This window comes from Callorhinus ursinus, unplaced genomic scaffold, assembly GCF_003265705.2.
Source record: "Callorhinus ursinus isolate GAN/ISIS: 27379988/994484 unplaced genomic scaffold, GSC_fseal_2.0 scaffold13, whole genome shotgun sequence".
Lineage (NCBI taxonomy): Eukaryota > Metazoa > Chordata > Mammalia > Carnivora > Otariidae > Callorhinus > Callorhinus ursinus.
The window spans coordinates 9,684,395-9,704,757 of NW_027397075.1; the positions used below are offsets into that span (position 1 = coordinate 9,684,395).

The 20,363-nt window shown below is 44.6% G+C and overlaps 1 protein-coding gene across 4 annotated transcripts in view; it reads right to left on the reverse strand.

Annotated features, from left to right (window-relative positions):
• RBFOX1 (RNA binding fox-1 homolog 1) overlaps window positions 1–20,363 on the reverse strand; it is a 2,099,893-nt gene that overhangs the window by 48,129 nt on the left and 2,031,401 nt on the right. For all 4 annotated transcript variants that reach the window (XM_073899542.1, XM_073899544.1, XM_073899543.1 and 1 more), the window contains one exon: window positions 13,551–13,683. In XM_073899542.1, the coding sequence (XP_073755643.1) occupies window positions 13,551–13,683 (133 nt within the window). The remainder of the gene's footprint in view (window positions 1–13,550; window positions 13,684–20,363) is intronic.

Below are 20,363 nucleotides of genomic sequence, written 5' to 3' on the forward strand. Positions count from 1 at the left end.
GGTGTCACTCTTTCATGGTAAATGTAGGAAAATATCCCTGATTATATGTGTATAAGTAAGTGCCCCACATTATGACTGAATAAGCCTGGTCTCACTGGGGCTCTATCGTCACCACCCAAACAGTCATTCCAGAGAGAAGGAACTTCATAGGAGGCAGAAAATATCCTGGACTTCTCCAGAAATTTCTTGGTATACCTTGAGTGAAACAGCCAGGAAGAAAAGCTTACAGCCATGTGATCATGGGAAACTGGCTCCCAATTTCTAAGCATTACAATGGGTTTCGTGAGGATTGCACGGAGCCTGCATGCCTCACAGGCCTCCAGGAGGATCACAGGATGTACTGAGTATAAAAGCAGGTGTTACCAAATGCGTGTTTTCCACAGGATGGTAGTTGTTATTAATAACTTTCCCTGAGATCTCCCCATGGAGTTCAGAGATGATTTATGATTCTGGCAAAGGTCCAGTGAGCCCCATCATTGAATGGAGCTGGGTTCTAACAGAAACACGACTTTGATTACCAAAGGGGGGCCGGCAGGTTTTGGGAGAGAGCGGACCCACACGTAAGCCAAGCATATGGAGCCAAAGGAAGGCACTCGAAACACGCACACACGCACACACAGCGGTGACACTGGTTTGCTGGAGAACCCTACAGAGCGCTCCTCAGAGCTTTTCGGACTTGACTGGCTAGACCCCAAGTACCATTATCCTTAAAAATGTGACAGGGATTTCACACGCTAAGGAGGTTGGCAGGAATCGCTTTTGGCTATTTTCATTTTGATCCAAGAGGACCACAGTTCACAAGAGCACTCATCAAGCAGCATAAAACCCTAATCTGAGATACTGAGGTATTCGGAATCCTGAGCTATGCTTTCAGCTTTCCCAACATCGACAGTGTCTGCTGGGGGTCAAAAGGCAGGGCCAGCCTCTGCCAATAGGACTTGGAACAGATCTGAGGAAACAGGCGAGAGTGACAAATATTAAGTCTGGGCCCTGAACCACAGAGGTGAGTTGTGTAGCCGTGGCAAAATGGCTTCTGCCCCATGCTTTCATTGCTATGCCTCTGCTGGGAACACCTGCTCTCCAATATCCTCCTCCAAAACCAGGTCATCCTTCAAAAGCCAAGTTAAACGGAAACTACATGGGCATCTGGTCACAGCATCACCAACCAGCAGCTAGCTGTGAGCCACTGGGCTCATTGCTTATGCTCTCTGAGCATCATACTCATCTGTAAAATGGGGTGAGAGGCTAGGAACTGGCTACGTCAAAGGAGGATACAGCGGGGTGCTGCGTGCAAAACAACGAGCACAGTGCTTGACATCGGAGTACAGAAAGTGATCCGGGGATGAACAAAATATTCATATTTTAACTACATATTAATATAAAAATGGGAAATAATGCCTCTGTCTACATATATGTAGACAGGGACCCAGTCTGTGACTGCGCTTCTGGGAATCACGAAGAGGCAAGCCCAGCCTAGACATGGGGCTGTTCCCACGCACACCCACGGGGATCGGGAATGTCTGAGCTTGGGTCCGGCTGGAAGAGTGGCCTCTTTCGCCAGCTCAGGTTCTTGTGCGTGGTGGCTGGCTGCAAGTCTCCGTGTCAAGTCTTTGGACACCAACAACTCTCAGAAGGGAGGCAAGAGCAGGCCCTGACATTGGCCCTCATTCAGCAGGGGAAACTGTGTGCCCGGCTTGGCCCTCCACCGTGGGCCATGGAAAATTCCTCTGGGCCTCTGACATCCCACATTTATGAGATGGAGAACCAAGGAGAAAATGTGATCCAGCATCCTCATTTTGACAAGCCCCCACACACCGAATGATGAGTACTTTCTCTCTGCTCCCGAGATGCTTACTGTCCTCCAACAACTATTCTAAAGGCACAGACAAGCCAGAGTGTGTCCATCACTAAACCGGCCCTTGGGGAGCTTCACAGGGAGGGGCCACGTTGTCACAAAGTCATGTGCATGCATGTACATAAAAATAAAATTGCAGCGTGGATGGGGGTTGAGGAGGAACAGGTGCTCGAAAAGGGTAGCGGAAGGAGGAGGGCTGGCAGCAGAGGTGAGGGTGGCTGAGCAAGTGCCTCGGAGATCGCAAAGCCTCAGCCTTGTCGGGGGGGGGGGGAAGAAGAGCAGTCCAGGCAAAGGGAACAGACCATGCAAGCCCTAGGTCCAGAGGGTCCCGGGCTCCTCCTTAAGGGGCCTGCAGGGCTCAGAGGCCCAGGAGACTGCGGGACTTGGCTGAGAAAGGAAACTGAGAATTCCCACTGCGGTTATAAACCACACCCCGCAGGGAGTGCCCATTTTCACTGAGTGCTGCACCTGCACGTTGCGCGGGGGAGGGGATGATGGAGAGGGTGAGTGATCTATTCTCAGGATAACTCTAAAAACAAGGAACTGATATGGCTGCCTCGGTGGTCTGAAACAAAGTCAGCTGATGGGCTGCCACTTTCATCAAAATGCTGTTTCTCCTCTAAGCTGTTGGCGATAGCCCAAGCCCAAACACGACTGGTCCTCACGTTGCTAGAGTGATGACTCTGTGTCAGTCCCTGGTCTAAGCGTCGTGTACTCATTAGCCCATTTCACCCTCATTATACCCCCATGAGTTGGAGAAAACTGGCACTGCCCTTCAGATGTAAAGAAACTAAACTGGAGTGAGCCACCTGTTGGCTGAGCCACGATTCTAGTCCAGGGAGTCTTGGCTTCTCAGTCCTCTTTGAACTGCTGTGGCGGATAGTGGTCAAACTTCAGCAGGCCCGCAAGGTCACCTGAGGGCTTGTTAAAACACAGATGACTGGGCCCCACACCCAGCCCAGAGTTTCTGACTCAAGAGATCTGGATGGGGGTCTAAGAATTCCAATTCCTAACAAGGATCAGGGGACGCTGATGCTGCTGGCCCGGGGACGAATAGGCTCATCATTCTGTGGGACACCGCCTTCCATGTGTTCTTTTTCTTTACATTTGTGACGGCAATGACCTAGGAGAATGACCAGTGTTCTAGGCCCTATTCTAAACAGGAGCTGGTTATAAGAAAGCTCTTACAGGAAAATCCTGAAAGCAGCTCGGGAGAAGAGATATGTAACCTATAATGGTAGAAACATTAGATTGGCAACAGACCTATCCACAGAGACCTGGCAGGCCGGAAAGGACAGGCATGCTAGATTCAGAGCACTAAACGAGAAAAATATGCAGCCGAGAATACTGTATCCATCTAGGCTGTCATTGAAAATAGAAGGAGAGATAAAAATCTTCCAGGACAAACAAAAACTAAAGGAATTTGCAAACATGAAACCAGCCCTACAAGAAATACTGAAAGGGGTCCTCTAAAAAGAGAGAGCCTAAAAGTAGCATGGACCAGAAAGGAATACAGACAATATACAGTAACAGTCACTTTACGGGCAATACAATGGCACTAAATTCATATCTTTCAATAGTTACCCTGAATGTAAATGGGCTAAATGCCCCAATCAAAAGACACAGGCTATCAGATTGGATTAAAAAAAAAAGACCCATCGATATGCTGTCTGCAAGAGACTCATTTTAGACCCAAAGACACCCCCAGATTGAAAGTGAGGGGGTGGAAAATCATTCACTATGCTAATGGACACCAAAAGAAAGCTGGGGTGGCAATCCTTATATCAGACAAATTAGATTTTAAACCAAAGACTGTAATAAGAGATGAGGAAGGACACTATATCCTACTTAAGGGTCTATCCATCAAGAAGATCGAACAATTGTAAATATCTATGCTCCTAACATGGGAGCAGCCAATTATATAAGCCAATTAATAACAAAAGCAAAGAAACACATTGACAATACAATAATAGCGGGGGACTTTAACACCCCCCCTGACTGAAATGGACAGATCATCTAAGCAAAAGATCAACAAGGAAATAAAGACTTTAAATGACACACTGGAGCAAATGGACTTCACAGACATATTCAGAACATTCCATCCCAAAGCCACGGAATACACATTCTTCTCTAGTGCCCACGGAACATTCTCCAGAATAGATCACATCCTAGGTCACAAATCAGGTCTCAACCGGTACCAAAAGATTGGGATTATTCCCTGCATATTCTCAGACCACAATGCTCTGAAACTAGAACTCAATCACAAGAGGAAAGTCAGAAAGAACTCAAATACACGGAGGCTAAAGAGCATCCTACTAAAGAATGAATGGGTCAACCAGGAAATTAAAGAAGAATTTAAAAAATTCATGGAAACCAATGAAAATGAAAACACAACTGTTCAAAATCTCTGGGATGCAGAAAAGGCAGTCCTGAGAGGAAAGTATATAGCAATTCAAGCCTTTCTCAAGAAACAAGAAAGGTCTCAAATACACAACCTAACCCTACACCTAAAGGAGCTAGAGAAAAAACAGCAAATAAAGCCTAAACCCAGCAGGAGAAGAGAAATCATAAAGATCAGAGCAGAAATCAATGAAATAGAAACCAAAAGAACAGTAGAACAGATCAATGAAACTAGGAGCTGGTTCTTTGAAAGAATTTACAAGATTGATAAACCCCTGGCCAGACTGATCAAAAAGGAAAGAGAAATGACCCAAATCAACAAAATCATGAATGAAAGAGGAGAGATCACAACCAACACCAAAGAAATACAAACAATTATAAGAACATATTATGAGCAACTCTATGCCAGCAAATTAGATAACCTAGAAGAAATGGATTCATTCCTAGAGATGTATCAGCTACCAAAATTGAACCAGGAAGATATAGAAAATCTGAACAGACCTATAACCACTAAGGAAATTGAAGCAGTCATCAAAAATCTCCCAAAAAACAAAAGCCCAGGGCCAGATGGCTTCCCAGGGGAATTCTACCAAACATTTCAAGAAGAATTAATACCTATTCTCCTGAAACTGTTCCAAAAAATAGAAATGGAAGGAAAACTTCCAAACTCATTTTATGAGGCCACCATTACCTTGATCCCAAAACCAAAGACCCCATCAAAAAGGAGAATTACAGACCAATATCCTTGATGAACATGGATGCAAACATTCTCACCAAAATACTAGCCAATAGGATCCAACAGTACATTAAAAGGATTATTCACCATGACCAAGTGGGATTTATCCCTGGGCTGCAAGGCTGGTTCAACATCTGCAAATTAATTAACATGATACAATACATTAACAAAAGAAAGAACAAGAATCATATGATCCTCTCAATAGATGCAGAAAAAGCATTTGACAAAGTACAGCATCCTTTCTTGATCAAAACTCTTCAGAGTATAGGGATAGAGGGTACCTACCTCAATATCATGAAAGCCATCTATGAAAAACCCACAGCAAATATCATTCTCAATGGGGAAAAACTGAGAGCTTTCCCGCTAAGGTCAGGAACGCGGCAGGGATGTCCACTCTCACCACTGCTATTCAACATAGTAGTAGAAGTCCTAGCCACAGCAATCAGACAACAAAAAGAAATCAAAGGCATCCAAATCGCCAAAGGAAGTCAAACTCTCACTCTTTGCAGATGATATGATACTTTATGTGGAAAATCCAAAAGATTCCACCCCAAAACTGCTAGAACTCATACAGGAATTCAGTCAAGTGGCAGGATATAAAATCAATGCACAGAAATCAGTGGCATTCCTATACACCAACAACAAGACAGAAGAGAGAGAAATGAAGGAGTCGATCCCATTTACAACTGCACCCAAAACCATAAGATACCTAGGAATAAATCTAACCAAAGAGGCGAAGGATCTGTACTCAGAAAACTATAAAATACTCATGAAAGAAATTGAGGAAGACACAAAGAAATGGAAAAATGTTCCACGCTCATGGATTGGAAGAACAAACATTGTGAAGATATCAATGCTACCTAGAGCAATCTACACATGCAACGCAATCCCCATCAAGATACCATCCACTTTTTTCAAAGAAATGGAACAAGTAATCCTAAAATTTGTATGGAACCAGAAAAGACCCCGAACAGCCAGAGGAATGTTGAAAAAGAAAAGCAAAGCTGGCGGCATCACAATTCCGGACTTCCAGCTCTATTACAAAGCTGTCATCATCAGGACAGTATGGTACTGGCACAAAAACAGACACATAGATCAATGGAACAGAATCGAGAGCCCAGAAATGGACCCTCAACTCTATGGTCAACTCATCTTTAACAAAGCAGGAAAGAATGTCCAATGGAAAAAAGACAGTCTCTTCAACAGATGGTGTTGGGAACATTGGACAGCCACATGCAGAAGAATGAAACTGGACCGTTTCCTTACACCACACACAAAAACAGACTCCAAATGGTGGAAAGACCTAAATGTGAGACAGGAGTCCATCAAAATCCTAAAGGAGAATACAGGCAGCAACCTCTTCGACCTCGGCCACAGCAACTTCTTCCTAGAAACATCACCAAAGGCAAGGGAAGCCAGGGCAAAAATGAACTATTGGGATTTCATCAAGATAAAAAGCTTTTGTGCAGCAAAAGAAACAGTCCACAAAACCAAAAGACAACTGACAGAATGGGAGAAAATATTTGCAAATGACATATCAGATAAAGGGCTAGTATCCAAAATTTATAAAGAACTTATCAAACTCAACACCGAAAGAACAAATAGTCCAATCAAGAAATGGGCAGAAGACATGAGCAGACATTTTTCCAAAGAAGACATCCAAATGGCCAACAGGCACATGAAAAAGTGCTCCACATCACTCGGCATCAGGGAAATCCAAATCAAAACCTCAATGAGATACCACCTCACACCCGTCAGAATGGCTAAAATTAACAAGTCAGGAAACGACAGATGTTGGCGGGGATGCGGAGAAAGGGGAACCCTCCTACACTGTTGGTGGGAATGCAAGCTGGCGCAACCCCTCAGGAAAACAGTATGGAGGTTCCTCAAACAGTTGAAAATGGAACTACCATACGATCCAGCAATTGCACTACTGGGTATTCACCCCAAAGATACAAATGTAGGGACCCGAAGGGGTACGTGCACCCCAATGTTTATAGCAGCAATGTCCACAATAGCCAAACTGTGGAAAGAGCCAAGATGTCCATCGACAGATGAATGGATAAAGAAGAGGTGGTATATATACACGATGGAATATTATGCAGCCATCAAAAGGAATGAGATCTTGCCATTTGCAGTGACGTGGATGGACTGGAGGGTGTTATGCTGAGTGAAATAAGTCAATCAGAGAAAGACATGTATCCTATGACCTCATTGATATGAGGAATTCTTAATCTCAGGAAACAAACTGAGGGTTGCTGGAGTGGTGGGGGGTGGGAGGGATGGGGTGGCTGGGTGATAGACATTGGGGAGGGTATGTGCTATGGTGAGTGCTGTGAATTGTACAAGACTGATGAATCACAGATCTGTACCTCTGAAGCAAATAATGCAATATATGTTAAGAAAAAAAAAGAAGAAGATAGCAGGAGGGGAAGAATGAAGGGGGGGAAATCGGAGGGGGAGACGAACCATGAGAGACGATGGACTCTGAAAAACAAACTGAGGGTTCTAGAGGGGAGGGGCGTGGGGGGATGGGTTAGCCTGGTGATGGGTATTAAAGAGGGCACGTTCTGCGTGGAGCACTGGGTGTTATGCACAATGAACCATGGAACACTATATTAAAAACTAATGATGTAAAAAATAAATAAATAAATAAATAAATAAATAACAGAAAGCTCTTACAGACTCTAACGCTGGTTTCCAGGAATGCGTCCAAAGACTTTTTAAAGCCCCACGAAACAGGTGCACTTAAAGTACCAGACGTGTAGGGAAAGGAGAGCAGGAGTTGGTGGCTCGTATGAATCTAGAGATAAATTAACCGAGGCCCCGTACAAGAGAAGGGAGTTGCCGTCATGCACTGAACAGGTGCAGTCTAATTTTAATGCAAAGACGGTCTGTCTAGCCATGCAAAAGTAATTGCATTGCTTGCCAATCACTTTGGGCCTGCAATATGTTTTTGCAAGAACACAATGCAAATGCGCAACTCATTTTCTTAGAAAGGTAATAAGAGTAAATATTTGGTTGAATGCAAGCAGGGAATGATTGCACTACAGCAAATTAGTTTACTTAAAAAAAAAAAAGGGGGGGAAAGAAAGTAGAGGATGCCCAAACTATACAATTTGTTTGTGTAACAGAATATATCCCCACCACAAACGCATTCCTGTAGGGGAGGTTATTTAAAACTGCTCTACCTTGCTGCCCCTTCTAAGTAGAAAATGAATTAAAATTTTAATGCGTTTAAAATCTAGCTGTTTTGGGGGCGCCTGGGTGGCTCAGTTGGTTAAGCAACTGCCTTCACCTCCGGTCACGGTCCCAGGGTCCTGGGATCGAGCCCCGCATCCGGCTTCCTGCTCGGCGGGAAGCCTGCTTCTCCCTCTCCCACTCCCCCCGCTTGTGTTCCCTCTCTCTCTGTCTCTCTCTCTGTCAATTAAATAAATAAAATCTTTAAAAAAAAATAAAATAAAATCTGGCTGTTTTTGAATAGACATGGGTCCATAAACTCCCTGGCATTTGTATATTATTGTGTACAGATATATGTATGTGTACACCAACATTTTCCTAGTGAAAACCCATTTTTAATTAAATTACTAAAGGCATCTGTGACATAACTCTCCCCTCCACCCCAAAATTTAAGAACCACTGATTTATGGTGTTTGTCTATAGGTGCAGTCAAATCAGAAGCTTTTTAAAAAATGTAAAAGAGGTCACACTTTAAAACTGGCTGGAAGTTTGAACAAGAATTCACACCAAAAACTGAACACACAAACAAAAAGCTAGAGAGAATTCTGGAAAATATTCTGATAATGGATGATGACTTTAGTTCCTAGTGTTCATATCAAATGAGAAAGGTCCCAAACAATAGACAATACAGTCTGAGGATTAGACATTTAGAAATTAAAGCCAGAAAGTGTGGTTGATTTATAGCCAGAAAGGCACATACACATAGCTCCAGAGGCTGGTGTCAGACACTTTCCTAGGACCTACCCCGAAAGCGTTCCCAAGGATCTATGTGTGGGGTTTATTCTTACACAGGCCAGCTTTAAGAGTTTTTTCCTGGGATACTACCACATCTCTCCAATACACAAAAATAGCACAGTGTCCTCAAACCACTTCTCAAGGTAACTCGGAGAAGTTGTACATAGATGTGTCATAACTAATTTCCTGAGAAAGTATAGAACACCTTGTTCAAAGATACCCAGAGAACCAAGACCAGAACCCTGTAGCAGATACTGGACTTTTAGCTTAGAATAGTAACAATTTTTAAAATATTCTTTGATGCTCCATTAGAGCACTCTACTGTGTCCCCAGATGATATGCATGGTACACAGCAAGCACCTGGTAAGTAGCTGCTTAAGAGTTAAGTAGCTAATTAAGAACAAGAATTTGGTGAGGCCAGTCTCACGGTATTCCTATGGGAGGGTGTTGGGGTTCAGTTGCTGTTTTTTAGTATCAGATGTTGTACTGAGTCTGGGGGATGTGTCTCCAGTGCATCTACCTGCCATCTCCATCCATGGGTCATCAATCTGCAAGCTCCTTTGGATGGCAATTGCCCAATGGGTGATTTCTCCCACATGTGAGCCATAGGAAGATAGACCGGACATGGATGCTTCTCTATCAAAACCGACTCCAGAATTAAATGCAAGGAGAAATATGGCAGACCAAGTGATTCAGCTCTCTCGGAAACCATTCACTAATTAATATTTTATTTATGACCTACATATTCCATAAACTATTGAAGTGCTTCCATCCAAAGCCAACTCTGTGGTCTGCAGGAGCTTCTTAGGAAAGTGGTCAGACACTAGGTTTCTAACTCATCACCCATCCTCATTCAGTTAATGTTGACAATCAACAGTGAGTTGGCTGGATCAATCTAGGTTTTCCACCCATTCCTGTGGTCCCTCCACGGTCCAAGCAGAACACTCTCCCCCAGAGCAAATGATCACGTACTAATGTCCCAAGAAATTTCTTTTTAGCTCTGTGAGAAAGAAGAGAATAGGGCTTTCCTAGAACCTGTGCTCTTTACTTGCTGGGGGGGGACTTCAAAGAATACCAGGATGTGGAGGAGAAAACCAGATCAATCAAAGGAGATGGATGAATGGGAAGGCATGCTTGGTGAATCTGCCCGTATGACCATCTCGGTGTTGGATACCTCCAAGGGTCGCCCAAAGTTCCACAGAAGTAGCCATGGAGCTTCCGTGGGATTTCTTTTTAAAATTTATGAGCGAGAGAGAGTGTGTGTTTGTGTGTGTATGTGAGAGAGAGAGAGAGAGGGAGAGAGAATCTGAAACAGACTCCACACTGAGCACAGAGCCTGATATGGGGCTTGAACCCCCAACTGTGAGATCATGACCTGAGCCAAAACCAAGAGGTGGATGGTTAAATGACTGAGCCACCCAGGTGCCCGGATTTTGTTTTTCAATATATTGGGAAAACAATATGGAAGCCATACATGGACATAGGATAAATGACACATTTTTGGTTGGAATTTCAGTAACAAAGTATATATTGCATACTTCATGAAGAGCAGAGGTTTAGGTTGGCAGTTAGCTCTATTTGCAACTGATGACAAACAGAAAATCACAATAAATGCAGCTCGCTGGGTGACATTTTAGAAAAGATGGGGTTCAGTGGGTGTGAGGGAGAATGGAGGAATAGGATCTCAGCATGGCAATTTAGCAAGTGGTTGGACTTCAGTGCATCCTACATTTCTTCTTTTGCTGGAAGCCCCTAAAAACCCAAGTGGAGCTAAGGGGCCTTCCTTGGTGCTCACAGAAGACCCTTATCACTTATCACATTTATTGAAATTATTAACTTATATGGTGCTCCCTGCCCCTAACTAGAAGGAACTCCTCAAAGGTGTAAGACAATGCAGTGGAATTGAGAAAAAGGATGTTAGGCTGAACTGCACTGGAGTAAAGACATTAGTGGATGCCACAAATCTCCCCAAAGGGACTTTGGAGACAAACGGCTACAGGAAATCCACACAATCACCTGGACCACCTGAATCTTGATAACGTTGCTTTCTGGAAACAGAAGTAGGTTTCCAATCTCTCTGCTGTTCGCTTCCACTCAAGCTCAGGGCTCTCACCACTCTAGCCCATATCTGCTGGGACACGAGCTGTCCTCTGCTATTCTTTCCAAAATGAGCTGCCCGCCCTGCAGTCTCCTGCAGCCTCAGCCAACAAGCAGAAGAAAAGGGAAACCTTCCTTTAAGATGCAGGGTTCACACTTTCTCATTAGGCACCAGTGCACCCAGGTAGTTTGTAATACAGCAAAACACCCTCACTGAGTCTCCTATTTTCAATCAGCACTTTGCTCTTATAGAACTCGCAGACATGGACACGCACATCCCTAGCCCTTCTGCCCGTCCTCCTCCCGTGTTGAGAATTTCATCTTACTACTAACAGTGGTTTCAGGATTCCACTTGGAATATTACCAGCAAAGAGGCACCGTGTACCATTATAACCAAAATGATTAGGAAACTTGCTGGAGGATTTAAATTAAGTCACATCTGAAGCAGTCACACACGTTGCTTCACCATTTGGAGATGCCTGTGTCTCTCCCTGGTGAATGTGGCATTAATTAGTTATGCATGGTTCTTCCCTGGCAAAGAGCAAATTCATTGTAAGTTAGCGAATTTCAATTTTACAGCAGGTGTGTTATTTTGGGAGATTTTTATAAATTGTTCATGTGAGGATAAGCCATATAATTTTATTTTTTTTTCCTGTTCAGTATAGTAGTGAGATACTGAGGGTACGTATACCAAAAAGCTACAATTACCGTCTACTAAGATAATAATTTTCAGACAAACTAATGTGGTATAAACATGCAATTTTGTATTTATGGCTTATGCATCTTGCTTTAGTAATTACATGAGCCTACAGGATAACTTGGTGGGTTTTTTTCCCTTCATAACAACTTACTGTGTGACCTTGGGAATAACACGTCTTTATTTCTGCATTTCTGGGTCTATAAAACAGGCTCAACACTGTGGGGCTGGAAATAATGATTAACACTGTGGATGCTTCTTTATATCACGTGGTCAGATAAAGGCTTCCAGAGGTGCAGATGCATGTTTTTGGAGGGTGGAGAGAATTTAGGGCAAATTCATCCTTGGTTTGTTATTATCCACCATCTTTCTATGAGAAAGACATTTTCACTGTTGTTTTGTCCACTAAGAAACTCACAAGTGACCCAAGGCTAATGACAACACAAGAAACAATGAACACGGACCGATCTCTCTGCCTTTATTTTCTCCTCCTGAAGACTGAATCTAGATTCATTTATTTATATTCTTAACTTTGTCTCATTGCATTTGTGTTTGAAACACTTCAAGTGCTCTCCTCTGCAATGGGTGAGATATGAATACATAATGAAAAAAAGAGTGGTTTCCTTTGTCATCAGTATAATAGAGAGATAATCTAGGCTAATGCAGGTTTTCTAAAAGATTTATATGGAACAGAGCTATAAAAAACGCATTAACCCTTTTCATACAGCCTGGAACACAGCCATATTCTTTCTACAGACCAGAAAGCCAGTCGTTGGCTGGTAAAGCCTTATGCCACACTGCCTTGGGCATGGCTGAGTTGTTCTGAGTAGCGCTACTGACATTTGGGGTCTGATAACTCTTTGCGTTGGGGGCCATCCTGTGCAATGTGGATGTCGAGCAACATCCCTGGCCTCCCCATCCTGGATGCCATCGCACCTTCCTGCTCCTGCTGTGACAACCCCAAATGTCTCCGGACAGTCCAAACATCCCCTGAGGACCAGCTGAGAAATCCCTTTCTCCCTGACTCCAGGGGTGCCTGAATGTTCCAGGAGGATCCCTTAACAGGAGGAAAGAAAGGGTAGCATTGTGGGGTTGCAGCCCACCACACCAAGACCACTGTTTCTTCGCATTCCCTGTCATTCCTTGATCTTCACTTGGCAATACCAGAGTCCATGCACACAGATACCAAACTGCCAATGGGGAAGCCATTACCCCGCGTTTCCTTGCAGAGGGGAAAGGAAGCCAAATGCCCGTTTTGGAAAATCCAACCGAAACGGGTCTTACTTCCAATTTCTTTGAACTTCCGAATGTTTCCATTTGACTCCACACCTAATTTTCTCTTCTCAGGCAAGGGTTCATAAAACTTTGATGAGCAAGGTGTCTTAGGGGAGCGGAGCAAGACCACCCCAGTGACTTTTATGTTTGGGGACTTCATGTCCCTCCATGGACAGATTCAAGGGGCAAATGTGATCCAACCTCCTTAATAACCAGATGTTTGCAATCATCAGAAATACATCTTTGGCTGTAGCCATTTCTCTGTTCTCCAGCATTCAGTCTCAGAGAGAATTTACATAACAACATGTGACATGTAGAATGCTTGAAGGCACCAACCATGACAGGACAAATTACACTCATTTTTCAATACTCTTTGCAAGGTGCTCCATGGCAGGCGCGCGCCGGGCTGCATGCTGGGGCGGTTCTGGTGGGGCAGTCAAGACCAGCATGCACTCACAAAAACGGGAGGGGGCTGGTGCGGGAGGCCGTTGCGGCAGGGAGGCCGCCCCACTTACCCGCCGTAGGCCGGGATCGGGGGCGGCGGCGCCGCGGCCCGGAAGGTGTTGTACACGGTGCGGCCGCGGCCTCGTAGGTGCGCCCCTCGGTAGGCGGCCGCGGCGGTGGCGGCTGGATACGGGAAGCCGGGCACTGCAGGGTGGGAAAGGAGAGAGCAGAGCAAAGGTTTTCAGAAGCACACCTGTCGTGGAGGGCAACCTGCCCACCCAGGACCCTTCGCTCTGCGGGCCGAGGCTCGACACCTGGCCCTCGTCCGGAAGGCAGGGTTCCAAAGGCAGCAGCAGGGAGGAGGTCAAGGCGCAATTCCAGACAGAGTGGGCTAGTTAAGGCGGTGGTCCCTGTGCCCAAGAGAATATGGTAAATGGCAAACATTTACAAAGAATCCGTAGTAACGGGAGACAAGCTCACTGCACAAAGTTAAAATTCTACAAAGGTAGACTGCAAGAAGTATGTGCCTTGTGTTGCCAACATCTCTGCGTCTGTCTATACACACATATACGTATATTGTGTGTTATAGAGATTTATGTGTCTGGGCACACAATATACATGCATGATGTATCCACACATAGGTGTGTGCCTGTGTAAGTGAATGTGTACATGTGCATATTTATATACGCATACACTTGTGTGTACATATACATAATTTCAGTGTGTTCCTAGTTATCCCTGGGGCTGAACTGTGTGTGTGTGTTAGTTATCTACTGATTGCTTTCCCTATCCCGTTATTTATTTCCCACATTTTCCTTTATGTACATATATTGCTAGTTAAAAATTTTTAATTGCAATACAGTGTTCCTACAGACACGTGCATGCATCACAAGTGTGCAAACCCATTATGTGCCAAGAAACAAATGGTTACCGATATCCCATCAGCCTCCAAACCATTTAACAGCTTTTAAGGCACACACAACAACCGTAATTACAGAGAAGTCTGGGAACTCAACTCTTCAGAAGAGGGTGTGGGCTGAGTTTTCCTCCTCAGAGGAAAATTCTGAGTGGGATGGCTTGCTGAGGAATCAAGAGGGAAATTAAGCCTGATGCCAGAGACCCCTGATATTTCATTCTCTTGCCTCTGCCTGGGATGTCCTTCCTCCTAGGGTGTCTGCAAATCTGGACCCACTGGGGCCCAGGAAAGCCTTCAGGAAACCACTTCTGCTTCCTTCTGCGTGTCTGAATCTCACAGTGCTCTCACAGTGCCAGTCTCGAGCGTGCCATCCCCACTAAACTGCAGGCAGGGCGCCCAAACCGCATCCCAGGGAGGAGGCACTTTTCTGGGGAATCCACTGTGGCAGGAAATCTATATTAAAGGCCCAAAACACCCAACCTCTCGCAGGTATTAGTTTCAAAAAGAGGGGGTCAGTCAAGGTGTTACCTCTTCTCTCCCCTATCAACCGGCAAGTTGCTCCAGGATTCCGCCCCCCCGCCGCTCATCTGTCTTCGCTTCTGCCCGTGCCTCCCCGAGTCAGCAAAAGCCCCCTGATCTTACCCATAGTAGGTTCTAAATATTGGACACCTGATGGAACGTAGGGGCAGCTTAAATACATAAACAAGAGAACTAAGTTGTAAGTTGGATGGACAGACTCTCTCTGCAACCTCCTCTCCTCATCTCAGGTTCTTTTCCCGACCCGCTACTCTGACACACAGGAGCTTTCCAGAGGGAGGGAGAAACAGGTAGAAGGAAGCAGGGCGGCAAGGGTTTCCTCCCCTGCTCCCCTTCTCCTGGGAGTTCACACAGTGTATGTAAGGACAGACAAGGGTGGGAGGGACAGGAGCCTCCATGCTCAGAACGTCCTACCACAAGGGAGGCTCTCAAATGTAGGTAATCAGCACACGCACGCCTCTCTCTGGGAGCTCCATTTGGGGGAACACCTAACCGCTCATAGGATGTTGTGTCTCAGGCTGTGTTGAAGTTGCTTCTAGCTTATATCCAAACTGCCAAGGCGCGGGGGGCCTCTCCCCTTCTTACCACCATATACAGGCACAGAACCCCATCTATTCATTAGCCACAGCGTCCTTGGATACGCTATACCCTAGCTGCGTTGCGGGGGGGGCATGGCAGGGAATGGGGAGATGAAACAGCCATCCCCAATCCCTTACACCTCACAGCATCGCACGGACTGGAATAGAACCCTTGAACCCGAAGTGAAGACTGACGGACTATCACCTGCAATTCTCTGCGTGTTCTCATGGATTCCACCAGTTCTTTCTCTCACCAGGGAGGGTTAAATGCTGGAACTGTACAACCAAGTCAGAGTGATTTTATCTTTATTTGTGTCTGCAAAGACCATACCCTAAAAGGTTATTTTTAACCTTTTTTTTTCTTCTTATTGTTGGTCAAGTCAGGTCACGCAGCTGTACTTAACTCTCAGCTTGCCGGCCCCTCCTCACCCGCGTCCCCTGGCTCGTGCGGATGTGCTTGAAATGGTAGAGAGGTGTCACTCCTAATGGGAAAAGCCAGTAAGTCTTAACACCGTAGAAGCCCAGAAGTAATGAGATAGGAGCTGTTTGCTTCAGGACTGGCAAGAAAATGAGTGAGCGTGGCTGTGACTCCCAACTCCATCTTGCCACAGTTCAAATATTAAGTTTTCATAACAACGCCCTGGATTTTGAAATAAAATGAAAAATTCACAATGTGGCAGAGCTGCCTGGGTGAGGAGACACGGTAATTATGCTGACCCATTCATTATCGCCAGCTCCCGTGCAGACTGAGTGAGACCAGATCCCTCTCAGCGACAAGCAGGTTTTACAATAATTCTTGGAAGATTTAGATGTTGAGATACAACGTGCAACAGAAGCTCGGCAGTGGTGCGGGGGACAGCGTGAGCTGCTGGAAAGGGTGGAGCCGGGGCTCCATTTGTACCCTTGGCTACAGTGGGGAGATGTCCCTCCCGAGGCAGCATGAGGTAGGACAGGTCTCCATGCAAGGCTTTGGGGGGGCTCCTCCAAGCCAGGCACATTAGAGGGATTTTTATTTTGTTAAAGGAACACAGGAAAGGCAACACATCAACTCCTGGTTTAAAATAATCGCTTTTCTGGGAGGGCCAAGCGCCCTTAGGCAAAATAAGGAGGTTCATGCAGATCATGCTTTGGACCCGAGGCTTCATAAAGGAAGCATGGGTGTCTCCTAGATGGGTGGTTTGCTCAGCTATCTCTCTTTTGTTACCAGTCTCGGGCTGCCAAGGGGTCTCCCTAGCAAGCCTTTAGTTTATCATGATTAATGAACACTTCCTTCCTCTCTCCTTACTTTCCTTCCTTCTTATTCTGATCCTTCTTTCATTTATGTTTTAATCTTCTTTGGAAGGAAGTGGCCACAAAGCTCTCTGGGTGTACTAGCAACCAAGTAGCTTAGATGACAGAAATGAAAGAGAAGGACCCCCGCTGTTGCTAGAATGTACATCTCCACGAGGGCAGAGATCTCTCTCTGTTCTACCTGTTGATTAGGAAGAGTGCCCGGCACAAAGCAGGTGCCTGGATACCCTTTGGAGGTGAACCGGTGTTCATCCCCCTTCTTCTGGGACCGTAGAGGCACTGCCTCTTCACCTTGCACCTTCCACAACACTGCCCACTATATGAAGTGTTCCGCCCGGGGTTCACACACACACAGGGGGCCAATGATACAACTGGCCCTTGGTCATGATCCCTATAATAAAAGTAAGTTCTACAGCCATGCTCACAGGTGCTGCACTGGCCCAGGAATGGCAACCACAGTTGGCATATGTGTGGTGCTGATAAAAAGGGAGAGGACTTGGATACAAGCATTGTACTTGGAATTATTGCAAAACCTTAATTCATTGAAATTCATGTTCATTGCTGTGCTGTGTCGGGATTGGGAGATCAGGTTCTTGTTCTGGGGAAAAGCAGGACTCAAATGTCCCCCTGTCACCCCCAGACACTGATACCTATCAAAGGACCTGTGGGGTCAGGTTCCTTCACAGAGCCCCAGACAGTGCTCTCTGGCAACCGAGCAAATCTCTGAGTGCAGTAAATGTGTGCCACTAGGAACAATGGAATATAACACTGCTTATAATCCCCAACTTCTGTGATGTTTGGCTGAGCCTTCTGTGTTTCTCGTCATCTCCACTAGAGGAGGTACCCCTGCAGCTGGTTTAGGATTCTGAGTGACTCTCTTCTCTTGCCACTAAGACCAATGGTCAATTGCACAGGTAAAAACAAAAACAAAACAAAACCCCCCACAACTGTTTGTTAAGCTTCCTTTAGACTCAGGACGGAAGGAACTGATTTGTTTACTTGTCTACCATGTGCATTGGCTTGTTGGTGCTGGGACATGGTTAAATGCATATTTGAAACAATTACCTAGACAGATGATTCAGATACAGATGAAACAAAACCGAAATGGCTTTATCCTTGAACCACAGAAAGAAGACATCTCAATTATGTGCTTACTTTGGGACACGACACCTATCTTTTGTTGAGTCAAAGTTATCACACTATCAATGCCCCAGTTCAGGAGTCTGGATCCAGTAAGTGGGCAATAAATGTTTAATAAATCTAATGCAAAAAAGCCAAATGGAAACTCACAATGTCCTCTCCGTTTCTGGAACGGAGTAAATCAATGTTAATAAAAGTCATAAACCTGTCACCCTGTCCCATGTTTGTAAAAGCCTCTTTGTTAATGAAAGAACAGTGTTAGAAACAAAAGACACCAAATTATAGGCATTTCTAAACCCCTGGTGCTGGAGCTGGATTTTTTTATTTCTAGTTGAACTTCCAGTTAATAAACATGTAAAGAGACCATCATTGGGGAACAATGGAAAATATTCAGGTTGTTTTGTGGACACAGTATAAATCCTTAGTTGTTGGCACGAGGGAGACAAGGGAAGAAGAAAAAAAAACAACAACATAGGTTCATTATACTGGAAAGGTTCCCTCTTAAACCTTATCCAGCATGAATCAAAGTGAAAAATCTGGTATCACTGTAACGAAAATTGGATTTAGCTCATAAGCTAAAAATGAGTTTCTCTCAAAGAAAACAGGGCAAGAGCTTCTGGAGCAAATACCAATTGCGCATCTTGTTGACACATCAACATTCCCTGCCTACCCACTCCCAACCTTCAGCTAGATTGATACCCACAGCATATTTTGGGGGAGTGTGAGTGGAATAGCTCGCTCAGTTCTTGGGCATGAGAAGTTGTATACCATGGAACTCAATGAAATGGAAACTTTAGGGATGTAACAAGAGGCATGCTGTGATGTGCTCAAGTATCAAGGCGAATCAACATTTTTAAACAGAAGATGTGTGGGTGTATCAACCAGCCAAATGGGCCATTTACCAAAGTGTCAACTGCTTACCGCCTGTCTCCCATCAAAGACAAAGCCCCCACCTCCCACCTTCTCTCAGCTCTGCACTGAGTGTATTTACAGTGACAAACGTGCACGCTCCCCCTCTCTCTCTTTTACGAATATGGTGCTTACCTTCGAAATAAACACAAATGAGATCATCTCATCAGCCCGGAAATCCCAAAAGAAGAAACACAAAACCAGTGGAAAATACTTGAGGGTTATAAAGTGCATATTAAAGTTTTAGAGCTTTGGGAGAGATGGAAGAGTAGCAGATGCAAAAGCCAACAGGGGGGCAGATTCAGCATCAAAGCCATAAAAAAATACAGCTGCGGTAATGGGCAATTATTCTTTGCATTTGTGTGCTGGTTTGAATTTGCATGAGGTTGCCAGATGCCCTGGAAAAGGTGTTCCATCAGAATGGAGGAGAGGGCTTCTCTTTGTCCTCCTCTTCTCTCCCTTTGCGCCACAATGCCACCATTGCCCACCCCTGGAGTGGTCTGAGATCGAGCGCTGTCCATGTTAATTTGGGGTTGAATCATTCTGTGGGTAATTTATGGTAAGAGATATTCACTTACACAATTCTGGGGGTGCAGTCATGCTTTCAACAGCAGGTTCACGGTTCTGCAGGATTCCCCTTGAGGGAACTCCTGTTTCACGTGCTGGACCATAAATTAAGAAGTGGCATAATAGGTAACATGCTGAGGTGAAATAAACAACCAGCTCTAGCTCAATTTCAGGGGCAGAGTGTTGTGATAAACATCACAATGAAGAGGATTATTTTTTCCAAATGACAAAAATGTTTGCTTATTTTTTCAAAATGAATCTCAAACAAAAGTACATCAAATTGGTTTATAACAGAATTTATACGCAACTGGGTCACTCTCTTTGAATGGCATCAAATGGGAAATTTAATATGATGGAGCACATTTAGTTCTAGGTCAAAACAAAAATGGAAAAGCTTTCAATTTTGTTAAAACTCAGCAATTTCAAGGTTTCGGGAGAGAAAGGGGTTGTCCCACCCATTCAGTCATTTACAAAAAGACCAAAATAGCCACTTAATTTGTTGGAATCTCTGATTCTCGTATTCTCATATATCTATCCCTGAACCACACATTTGGGACTGACTGTTGTTTCATTTCAAAATGCATGTTGATATTAAATACTGCTGTTTAGAAGTGAATAAATCTACATTTTGGACAAACAGTTCCTTATAGGACATCCTCATTTGAGATGCATTGAATAGGAAAACAAAAATTTCTAATTAATGTACAAGTCTAATCACCATTCCCCACATGGAAGAATAATTTTTCACTGTTCATTTGCTGGGTTTAATCTCAAAACTGACATAACAGAAACGCAATGTCCTATAAATCTCCGCTCATTTGTTTCCTTAATATTCATATCCCATTGAACTGCAGCTGCTTGTTGCTACAGTCTATTACAACTTGCAAAAGTGTCGATAAAAATATTATGAAAGGCAAGATGTGTTTCTTCCTGGCTGCGCGTGCCAT